Raw genomic sequence first — 12,212 nt, forward strand, 5'->3', positions numbered from 1 at the left:
CACTGAAGTGTTTATTAAACTTTTCTTTGTCAACTAGGAGCACATGGTGGGGAAAACAACACTTGTGAATTTCTAAATCACCACCAACATACATTTACCTGCTACCAGCCATAGCTACCAGCAGGTGGGGCTTGGTGGTCCACAATGACCAGTCGGCTCTTACCTGTCAAAAAGATGCATTGACTGCTTTTATTTTTGAAGTGTAAACCGGAAACGGGTTTACAACGCAGCAGCAGCAGCGAGAGAGGTCTGTCTGTCCGTCCGGAGATGAGCGCACACCGGTGCCGGTTGCAGGCGTGCAGACAGCGCCAGGAAGGACTCGGACTACACCGTTTATAACCGTTTGTGAAGCTCTGCCTCTGCAATGTTTGAAAAGCGGATTCATCCTAAAACTGTGTGATTTAGACCGTGAAGATGTTGACAGACATGATTGTGGAGCAAGAATTTGATATCAAGGAGGAGGAACCGTGGTACGACAAGCAAGACCTTGAACATGGTACAATTTCCTTTCAGTCTTTGTCTGTGAACATTATTGAAACAGAATAATCCTTACATATTACTACATTTTTTTGCACAAATATGGATATCAAAGCTGTAATGTATACAGATGTACCTAATTAAACTCACTATTAAGCCCTGCAGGTGCACAGGATGTTAAATGTGTGATATTCTATGTGATTTTCTGAACGTATAACCTCTAATATTTTCAGTCAGGGTTTATTAGTATAAAATCTGTTTTAATAGCAATTAAGCACCTTGACAGACTGCAGGAAAAGGCAGGAGTCAGCAGGACATTCACATATGCGGCAAAGTAAAAAAAGGTCTGCCTGAATTGAAGAAGTGCCTTAGACTTAGACCATTCCCTCCTTTTCATTATTTTGCACTGAAGCTGATGAATTTGTTTGTGATATTCCCTTACATCATAATTGGGTAATCTTTACTACGGGATTATTTAATTAAATAATTAAAAATGAGGTTAGGGTAATAGTGTGGGTCAGGTAAAGATTAGCTGTTTAATAATAACAAAACAAAAACCTGAGTATAAAAAGTCTCCTGCTAACAACAACACATCCTCACAAAGCTGCCTGTACATGAAGTCCTCATGTCTCCATCGGGGACTGATTTGACATAGGTGTAGTTGTATAAAAGCGTCCCTGATGGTTCCTCTCTGTCCCTCCTGCAGACCTGCAGCTGGCAGCCGAGCTGGGGAAGAGTCTCCTGGAGAGGAACAGGGAGCTGGAGCAGGGGCTGCAGCAGATGTACTCCACCAACCAGGAGCAGCTGCAGGAGATTGAGGTAAAGAGACCCATGTCACCTGTCTAACCTGTGGGACTCAGCCAACCCCTGATATACTGTAAAGAAGATGGTTGGTCTAGGAAAAGTGTTCAGGATTTGTGTGCAATATAGCATTCAATCCTAATGGGAATATCCTGGTCAAAATATATGAAATTGTACAATCACAAATCGATGTTGCATCACAAAGGCCTCAAATTGGCCTTAAAGAAAAAAAAATGACATGCTGCTGTACAAGGGCTTAATTGTGAATGGGGAGGAAGAGGACATATTTGTTTCCATCCATTTCTTTTCAGGCTGCTAAACCTAAAGGACAGAGGTTTACTTGGGTTTGTGTATGCAGCTTGAGTGAATGACCTGCAAAACTATTTATAAGACTGCGTAAAATACACATAATGGAATTTAGGAAATATAACAGGAAGGGGCAAAAGGCCACAGGCTAAACCCATACACATGCACTCAATTTAAGGAGAAATCCTAAGATAATTTAGAAAAGACAAATCAAATAATATTGAGCTGTTTATATTTAAATATAATCTTCCTAAAAAGATAATGGAACTTGTCCTCAATTAAAGATAATTTAGTAAAACAAATCTTTGTAGCCAAGTATAAATTGAGTATAATAACAAAATGTATCAGTTATCAGGTCTTTTATAAAGGGACTAATAGGCGACAATCGAGTTAGTGTATTATGCAAGAATTTATGTGACTTTTTGTTATGGATTATTGTTATGCAACGCACAATGACCCATTTAATTAGAATGTATTATTTGCGTTACAATAGACCTTTATTTAAATGAAGAAAGAAATGTGTACATATGTGTTTTGTTGTTGAAGAACAAAGCTTGAATCCTGTCCATCTCTCTGAAAAAAAAGAATGATAAGGAAGGTGCGTGCAGGATTTCCAGTAAATCCTTAGCCTAGGTTTTTCTTTTAAACTGAAATTACAGAAATTAGATATTTAGCTTTTTACAGATTTTCCTGATTTAAGGCAGAGTTTTAATTTCCTTGAGTGAGGTCTGTGTGACACTAAATCCTTCTCTGTCTCTGCTCACACTCACAGCTAATCTCTTAAAACCTGTGTGGATACTCGTGACGTCAAATGTTTGATTCTAGATCACTACATGCAATTATTTAACTACTTGAACTAAAATACGTCAAATAGAGCCACGTCAAATAATCTTTAAAAATATATCTGTTTAACTTTACCATACTGTACATGTGTGATATTCATTGACTGTCTATGCGTGTGCAGTCTGACTCTGAGCTGTGAAGTAGAGGCTGGTTTTTCTGTGTGTTTACTTTCAGTACACAGATTAGATGAAGGAAGGTTCAAAGTGTCCTTGCTGCCACAGCCGATAAGACAACTTGTTCTTAAGGAAAATGTGACTTTATAGAGCAACTGATTAGGAGACATACTAATTAGTTGCGTTACTGTGATTCTCTAATCACATGTCCTTTAGTCAGCACTTTTATTTCTTGTCTGTTATGCTAGTTCAAAAAACTAAATAATCAGCTTAACATCCAAGTATTATTATTATTATTATTATGATTATTATAAAACCATTTAAAAATTGTTCTTAATAATATTAGAGGTTTGTTCACATTAAATATATCACCAATTTAACAATCAGAAACTATTGACTCGGCTGGTAATTCAAAATGATAAAGATATACATTTTCAGTCAAATTGGGCATTAGCAATCGGCCAAAATTAGTTGGGAAAAAATCTGCATGTTACATAAGTGAAACAAATCTAATTCCCTGCAAAACTATCCCTGTTTCTTTCTTGGCTTGTCCTTTTTATTTGTATATTTTTGTATGTAAAGTCCCAACATTTTTTTTTGTGTGTGATACATAGTGTCAATGAAGTTAACACACTCTCTCCTCCAGTACCTGACCAAGCAGGTGGACCTCCTCCGTCAGGTCAATGATCAACACGCCAAAGTGTACGAGCAGCTGGACGTGGCGGCCCGAGAGCTGGAGCTCAGCAATCGAAAACTGGTTCAGGACAACAGGGCGTCCCAGCAGAAGATCCAGGGGTGAGACTGAGATGTGGAAAATCTGTTTCAGAAACAACACCAATAGGGGCGGTGGTGGCGAAGTCGATAGGGACTTGTCTTGGCAACTGGAAGGTCACCAGTTCAAGTCCCGGCAAGACCAAGTGCTACCGAGGTGTCCCTGAGCAACGCACCGTTCCCCACACTGCTCCCCGGGCGCCGTTCAAAATGGCAGCACACTGCTCCTAACACTAGGATGGGTCAAATGCAGAGAAACAATTTCCCCACGAGGGATTAATAAAAGTCTATTTTATCTTAATATCCAACAGATTTCCCAAGTTATTATTAAAAAAAACAGGGTTGTACAAAGTCTTGAAAGTTTGTAAATTTATTTATTTTAGTTGAGGTACCTTGAAAGTGCTTGAAGAGTGCGATGTTTACTCTTCAAAAGGTGTAAGCCTATGTATCAGATACCTTACATGTCCTAGAAAGACAAATTAAACTTAACTAATGTTAAGAGGAATAGTTTCAGCGAGAACTAAAAAGGTACAGGAATCAGTTTTGGTTTCAAGACCCTGGTTCGCGGAGGACACCAAAAAAGTCCTAGAAACACAAGGTACACTTATCTCATGTGCATTTAAAAAAGAGGAATAGTTTCGGCGAAAAGGTACCATGGGGTCAGATTATAATTTTCCGTTTAGCATGAAACACTTGAAATAACTAAAGGATACATTAAAAAAGAAAGTAGAAAGAAAGTGAGGTCATAGAAAACTATTTCTGCTAAAGAGTTAGCAATGATCGAGAGTCGGACCTAAACATTTCAGATGTGTGTCCGACCTCTGCAGCTCATCCAGAATGCAGCTGCTCGCCTGGTCTTCAACCTTCCTAAATTCTCCCACACGACGCCGCTCCTCCGCTCCCTTCACTGGCTTCCGATAACTGCTAGAATCCACTTCAAGACAATGGTACTTGCGTACCATGCTGCGAATGGATCTGGCCCTTCCTACATCCAGGACATGGTTAAACCGTACACCAAAGCACGTGCACTCCGCTCTGCATCAACCAAACGGCTCGCTGCACCATCGCTGCGAAGGAGACCCAAGTTCCCATCAGCAAAAACATGTGGGTTTGCTATCCTGGCTCCAAAATGGTGGAATGAGCTCCCCATTGACATCAGGACAGCAGATAGCTTACACACCTTCCGGCGCAGACTGAAAACTCATCTCTTTCGACTCCACTTCGAGCGATAGAACTATTAACAAAGCACTTATATACTAATAAAGGGCTGGCTTATCTAAAGCCAGTTGAGTAGCACTTGAAATGTTTTTGCTCTATGAAGCCTGATGTACTTATATGATTCTGTTTTCTTCAAGTTTGTATTTTGTTGGTCGAACGCACTTATTGTAAGTCGCTTTGGATAAAAGCGTCAGCTAAATGTAATGTGTGTATCTCACACTGCACTGTAACTTTTATTCATGTATCTTTGCTTTTAAATGAGTGTTTTTAAATGCCATTTTATAATTTTCTTAATGTCTTTCATTTTTGTAAAGCACTTTGAATTGCCTTGTGTTGAAAGGTGCTATATAAATAAACTTGCCTTGCCTAACATAGCGGTGTTTCCTCTGCAGGCTGGTGGAGACGGTGGAGCAGCTGCAGACGCAGGTGGAGGAGCTGCAGACGCAGGTGGAGACGCTGAAGCTGAGTCCTGCTCAACCTCTGAAGCGTCCGCACAGAGACAAGTGTTCACCCCGCAGCACGCAGAGTGTGTCCTGCCTGAAGGAGCTGCAAAACACTCTCAGGTGAGGAGACAGATACTGTGTTTACATCATTGGTGCTCAGTTAGTGGACACACTCGGGGAGGTAGTGACAGAAAATAACGATACAGGGCTCTTTCGAAAGCCCTATAATTGGAATGAGTACACTTTAATTCCTTTATTCATCAATCGTTCACCTGTTTGACCCCACTTTGGGCTAAAATACAAATTTAGTTCTGAGATAATAAATCAGAAAAGGAAAATAAATGGAGAACAAAATATTGGTTTACTTATTTGACAAGGAAAAGCCTCATTGGAATTAGTTATCACATTTACAATTGCAGCACAATAAGTAACGTTTTAGACGTACAACATATAACAGTTGGAGACAAACATTTATAAATAAGATTTACCGTTTAAGACATTCATCAAGCAAAAATGACAAACATCCGCTGGTTTTAGCAACATCCATGTGAGGATTTGCTACTTCTCTGTTTTATACTAAGTTTAAGCTTAATATATTTGGCCATTTCAAAGGAATATTATTTGGGAAATTATTATTTTAAAAAGATTGAAACCCCTTTCATATGTGCATCCTGAAAATTCTTTACGAAATAAAAGCGTATTAATGGACACTGAAATAGTGTTAGGAAATGATTTGGCTAAAGTGTCTCTTGTTGGTGTATTGAAATAGTCAGCCTTCAAAAAAAATTTGTTAATCAAAAAATGATAAATAACCACTATAAGAACTTCTACAGTAATTATTTCTCGACCTGGTTGAGAACAAATCTATCCTAAATGCATTGTCACTGATCCAGAGGCTCTTTGTAAGCCTCAAGATGGAAGCAGAAAATCCTCCTGGCTTTAGCTCTTCCTCTTTGTGCTAATCTTCCTCGCTGGCAGCCGGCCATGTCTGCCTCGCAGCAGGTCGGAATGTTTTGTGCTGCGTTGTGTGACAGGTGCATTTAGTCTGCCCCTTCAAAACATCCAGGTCAGTCGGAGGTAAATCCCTCTGATAAACAGGACAGGTCTGAACTGGATGAGGTTGGAAGGAAGGAGGTCAAAGTCTTCCCGCTGAACACAGCGTCTCAAGATCTGTGATACTTCAGCTGATTTCTAATCTACTTGGCTCTGCTGATTAGTTCTTGATGACCTGCTTTTATTCCCTCTTTTCTAGGTGTTGATTTGATGGCCTTACGTCTCCTGTTTTTGTTGTATTTTTTCCGGTTTTCAGTGCATTGGTATGGTTTATTCTAGCCAAAAATACTTACACATAGTTGTAATTAAAAGACAATTAAAAACACAGATATCCCATTGAATTGGAGCTGAAAATAATCAATTGACAAGACTTTATAAATGTGAATCAACTTCAAAATAGTTTTTGGTTTGTTTCTATAATCTATCTAAATAATTTAAATGGCAAGAAAACACATTTAAAGTTAAAGGTACTCGATGTATACTCAAAAAAACAAAAATAAATGTTTCTTTTAATTTATTCAAATACCCAGCACTGTTTGCCAGACATTTACCAAAAAAAAGACTTTTCTGACAGTTTTTAACGTCCCATAACATCCCATAACTCCTCTACAGTGCCGATAGTTTGAACCTGACCTTTGTCACATGTCGTTATTGATTCTCCACGGGGCACTTCCTGTCACCTTTCACTTTGTTTTGCCTCATGACTCACGCAAGCGATAGATGAAACACTTAGGTCAGTTGCGAAAGACAAAATAAATTATCAGCCTATAATAGGAAAGGAAAGATATAAGGAAATATAAAAACAGCTGACAAAACAGTTTCCACTCAGGGTCAAACTACTTGCCAGCTATGGAGATTTGTATCATATATCACCTTTATCTGCAAATTAAGTATATCTGTGGACTCTTAGTTATGTTGAAACTATTTGTGTGGCTGTATGAAGAAATCTAGTTCCTGGAAAGCTTTTGGAATACTGTAGATGTGAATGTCACTGAGTGTTGAAACCATCAGACATTAACGGTAACCTATTATGCAAAATCCACTTCTTCATGTCTCTTATACATCAACATGTGTCCCCTCTGTGGAAAGAGACTCTGAAAGTTTCAGGGGGAAAAAATCGCTCACTTTTTGTCCTGATCCATTTATATAAAAACCTGTCTGAAAATGAGCTGATCAGATTTTGGCCACTTTATGATTTATTTTTTTGGCTTGTGTAACCATTAGCCAATCACCAACCAAGGTAACACCCCCCCTCCTTATCACCTGAATCTCCATTGTTGTGTTCTTTGTAACCAAATCTCTCTCAGAGGGGCGTGGGGAGGGGCTCCTTATTTTCATCTAAAGTAACAGACAGAGAATCAGCACTTTTGAAACAGGGCTGAAACAGAGAGGATTATGGGATGCTGCAATGATCTGTTTGGTATTTGGAGCCAAACACTTCAGAGACATGTTTTGTATATATCTGAGACCTATAATATATTGATGAAAAACAGTACAATAGGGGACCTTTTAAGGGGTACAAAAACATGGTGAAAATGCCTGTTGTTGTGACTGTCTGTGTCTCTGTGCAGGTACGACTACGACGACCCCTCAGACGGTCTTGAGCCCCCCGACATGTCGTGGCACGAGGAGGAGCAGGCGTCTCTGCGGCAGTCCCTGCGCAGCCTGCAGACTCAGTTCGCCGGCGAGCGCGCACGCAGGGAGCAGTCGGAGCGCGAGGCCGAGCTGCTGGCCAGGGAGAACGCAGCGCTGGAGCATCAGCTGGCAGGGATGGAGGGCTGCAAGGTGTGTGTGAGGAACATATGTTCATCTCTTCACACTTAACACATACACAAACAACCAGAGGTGTGGACTCGAGTCACATGACTTGGACTCGAGTCACCAATTTGATGACTTTGGACTCGACTTGACAAAATCACAAAACACTTGCGACTCGACTTGGACTTGAACACCAATGACTCGGGACTTGACTTGGACTTGAGCCTTCTGACTTGAGGTGACTTGATAATTTAATTCAGAGGTCTCCAACACGCCGATCGCGAGCTGCCGCTAGAAGAGAAGACTCCCGTCGGGGAAAGCAGAATCTTCAGCCGCTCCTACTCTTGCTGAGAATCCTTGCAGGCAGGGGCGGGTCTTTATTTAGCTGGGCCACCATGTGGCCAATCATATGCGAGGACACACTAGGATCATACCATTATGTGAAAGAAGGCTGGGGGGCAGACACTCCAAAGACAGCAGGTGTAATGGTACAGGCCAGCTACACAGAGCGACGGAGAGACGGGGAGCCGGATTTAAATGCAAGCGCGTCGGAAAAAGTCAAGAAATGAGCGAAAACCGAAAAAAGAAGCAGCATCTGGCTACTTTTCAATGATATTGGAGAAAGCAAAGCTGAGTGCAGGATTTGTAAAATGAAAATAACCTTCAGGGGTTTTTTTTGGTAACCACTCAGGATAATTGTCAGAGGTGGGAGAAGTTCAGATCTTGTACTTGAGTAAAAGTACCAGAGTGTAGGAATACTCGGTTACAATAAAAAGTCCTGCATTCAAAATGTTACAAGTAAAAGTACAAAAGTATTATCATCAAAATATACTTAAAGTGCCACCTGCAGAGGGATCTAGATCCAGGTGTTCTTTTCCCCATAGAGACCGCCTCACTGCACACTATCCCTTGCATACAGATAGATTGTGGGTCCCTTATAACATGTTGTACACAGTGGAAATAAACATTCTGGTTACCTCAACATCAGGGATCTTATACATTAAACTCCTTCTGAATCAAACCGTCACGGTAGCCTTACCTTACTGATCCCTCTTAAAAAAACACGTTACTTTACCAGCAGAGAGAAAATGGATTATTAAATTATGAATGTGACTAATAAAGAGCAGTTTGATTATTAAGCATTATTCTGTTGATCAATGTCATTACATTTGGTGAAAAACACATAATGACTTGTTTAAGACTCGTTTTGTCAAAGTTTAGGACTTGGACTTGACTTGAACTTGCCCATCCTGACTTGAGACTTGACTCGGACTTGAACGCAAAGACTTGAGACTTTACTCGGACTTGAGCGCAAAGACTTGAGACTTGACTCGGACTTGCAAAACAATGACTTGGTCCCACCTCTGCAAACAACACGTCTGCAGAACGACGAGTGATTTTGTCAGTCTGGGGTCCTAATGTTTGGTTTCAAAGTCCCCAATCCTTGAGGAAATAAAATGTATAATACTCTTTAGATCCCGGCACTAGTGGCACTAGTTATAATTTGAAAAAAGTCAGTACAATTGGGCTGGAATCCTTATCTTACTTTTGATGGCTACTTCAATGTAACTCTACCTGGATTTAATACTATCAGATTAAAGGGTTATTCTGCAATGACGTATCAGGACTATCGTAGAGTTCTTTTGTTGGTTAAGGAGCCAGTGGAGTGGAATATTTTTCGAAGAAAGAAAACTTTTATCAAGGAACCACAGCGCTTCACTTTACTTTACACCTTCAATTTGACGAACCTAATCTTTTACCAAACTTTGAGACTTTAATCTCAAAAATCAGTTTTTTGTTTCTGGATGTTCTCCTCTCCGCTTCGTGTTTCTCTTCTTTTTTTATTTTACCTACGATAGCCTAACACAGCCATATCATTCAATATCTTAATTGCTGCTGCACTTTAACATTGGTGTCACAATGACTCAATCTTAGTCTTTTGAAACAACACGTCATCATCTCTCTTTCCTCTCTCTGTTCCAGACCAGAGTAACCGAGCTGGAGCGTGAGGCGGAGGAGCTCCGTCATCTCTGGAAATCAGATTCCTCTACGAGATCCAGCCGGCCGGACAACATCCACAGCCTGCTGCCCAACTCCATGTTCCTGAACCCGGAGGAGGAGAGCGAGGAGGGGGCCGCTGCAGCCAAGAGCCCCTGGGCGCTGAAGTCCTGGGACAGCGAGCGGCTGGCGAGGACCCCGCAGACCCCCCACAGGGTGAACGACCACGAGTGCTCCTGCGTGCGCCGAGCAGAGGTGGTGAAGTACCGCGGCATCTCGCTGCTCAACGAGGTGGACGCGCAGTACAGTGCCTTGCAGGTGAAGTACGACGAGCTGCTGAGACGCTGCCAACCGGGGCAGCAGGAGGAAGAAGAGGAGGAGGAGGAGGAGGAGGAAGAGGAGAAGATGGAGGAGGAGGATGGGCAGACGAATCAGTCCGTCCAGACTGCATGTCTTTCTGCTGCTTGTCCCTCTCTCACAGACTTTAAAGATGACTTTAATCAGCCCGAGTACAAGGAACTTTTTAGGGAAATCTTCTCTCGAATTCAAAAAACCAAAGAGGACCTGATTGAGAACAGAGGGAGAGCCTCGGCGGGTGAAGGGCTGCCTCATTTGCATAATTAGCTTCTCGTAAAAAGAATATTTAATGATTGTCTTCCAGATATAGACTCTTAGAGTAGCAAGTGAAGCTAATGAAATCTACACGTGTATGTTTTTGGCCCAGAAGTGGCGGTTGCCATGCAAAGCGGGTGAAGATGAGTGATGCAGGAACAGGAAGGCCAAACGTCACCAGCTCTGTGGCTCATCAGCACACAAACACCAGTGCCTGCCGTCCCCACTGTGCACTCACTCTACCTCACTTTGCAAAACAAGCTCCAGAGGAAATCGTTTCTGGGTCTTATTTTCATTAACACTTTATTCTACAGGGTCCCATCATTTCTTAAAGTTAGCTAGAAAGATGTAAAATCACACAAAGGTTCCTGGAAAAGACTTAAATATGTTATTCTAAGCTAATTATAGAGAAATTGGAGTGTATATGTATACATATATAACTGATTAATTTGTAGTTTTATTAAATTAATTGTTTAGTATATAGCCCATAACAAGTTCCCAAAGAACAATATGACGTCAACAAACGACTTTTGTCTAAGGAACAGTCCGATATCCAAAACATACATTCAATTAGCTTGATAGAAGTAGAAAACCAGCAAGTATTAACCTTTCAGGGGCTGGAATCAGTGTCTGTAAACGTTTGTTGCTTAAAGAAGAATCACCAATGCTCTAAAATGTTGCCGATTACCTCGTTTTGATGAGCTAATTAACCAGTAGTTTCATCTCTAATTGCTATTGCGTATATTTGTATTTGAAATCCGTGAATTCTATTGTTTATTATTTTACACATGGTCTTAAAATAGTGACGGTGTGAGCCAGACAACTTGATGATGAGCAGAATCTCACTATAAAATGGTGTAGGCTCATTATCACTACATCCAACATTGGCCCTGTTCAGACCCGGCGTTAACATGTGACATTGGATACATTATAATAACAAGAACATTCTTTTGAATTATTAACTCGGTTGAACTTGAATATTTCCCATAACTCTCCCAGTGATTAGTCCAACATTAAACGGCTCTTTTTCAGGAACCTCGTAGAAAATGATCATAAAGATAACAGATCCATTGGATTCAAATGTTGTCGCTGTATGTGAAAAAATGTGAAGTTTTTTTATTTTATCTTTCTTTACAACAACAAAAAAGAGAGAAAATAAAGGTACCTTTCTTGGTGATAGTTTTGCCTGAGAGACCACAGCAAGTTGTTGATTTGGTGAAGGAGTTTATTATATTAGAAGTTGGTGATTCAAGGTCAAATATATAGGGATCTTTTGTAAGGTAACATTTATTTCTTTAAATGATACTTGATACTTGTACAATAGGTTAAGAGACTGTGATTGAATGTATTATTAAAGGGAAGTTCTGAGGTTTACCAAAAGACTAACTCGATGTACTGGACAATGTAACGGCCTCCTAGAATGTTGTTTATCACGGAAACGTGCTTTGATTTAGAGGGTTTTCTCAGCAGCACTGTTCTTTTTTCCTTGTTAAGTTCACACTTTGTATAAAATCACATTGAGATGCACTTTAGAAATTGCACATCATTATTGTTCTTCTGTCACTTTACATGTCTTTCATATGTAGTTCTAAACAAGCGTGCTGAATAATCTGCAGTATGTATGTACGATGTATTTTTACCTGTTTCATGAGTGGACCTCGTGGTTTGTGTCAGAGCCATAAAACATGAAGCAAGCGCCACATCTGTGTCCTCCTTATTACTGCTGTTACTCTGTTCTAAAATATGATAACATGATAAGAAATCCACTTGAATCATGTAATACGTATTTTATCAGCCTGGAAATAGAACCTGAAATATT

At 40.4% G+C, this 12,212-nt stretch overlaps 1 protein-coding gene across 1 annotated transcript; it reads left to right on the forward strand.

Annotated features, from left to right (window-relative positions):
• The first annotated feature begins 250 nt into the window (after positions 1-250).
• LOC117544625 (cerebellar degeneration-related protein 2-like) lies at positions 251-12,093 on the forward strand. Its single transcript, XM_034213830.1, has 6 exons — positions 251-496; positions 1,184-1,296; positions 3,187-3,335; positions 4,922-5,092; positions 7,597-7,810; positions 9,767-12,093. Exons 1-6 carry the CDS (start codon positions 415-417, stop codon positions 10,403-10,405), a joined length of 1,368 nt encoding a protein of 455 aa, XP_034069721.1. The 5' UTR covers positions 251-414; the 3' UTR covers positions 10,406-12,093.
• Positions 12,094-12,212: the final 119 nt, after the last annotated feature.

Source organism: Gymnodraco acuticeps, unplaced genomic scaffold, assembly GCF_902827175.1.
Source record: "Gymnodraco acuticeps unplaced genomic scaffold, fGymAcu1.1, whole genome shotgun sequence".
NCBI classification, from domain to species: domain Eukaryota; kingdom Metazoa; phylum Chordata; class Actinopteri; order Perciformes; family Bathydraconidae; genus Gymnodraco; species Gymnodraco acuticeps.

Coding starts and splice junctions, on each gene's coding strand:
- LOC117544625 (XM_034213830.1), top strand. CDS start 415: ATGTTGACAGACATGATTGTGGAGCAAGAATTTGATATCAAGGAGGAG. Junction 1,297..3,186: donor AGCAGCTGCAGGAGATTGAG/GTAAAGAGACCC, acceptor TCTCTCCTCCAG/TACCTGACCAAGCAGGTGGA. Junction 7,811..9,766: donor CAGGGATGGAGGGCTGCAAG/GTGTGTGTGAGG, acceptor TCTCTGTTCCAG/ACCAGAGTAACCGAGCTGGA.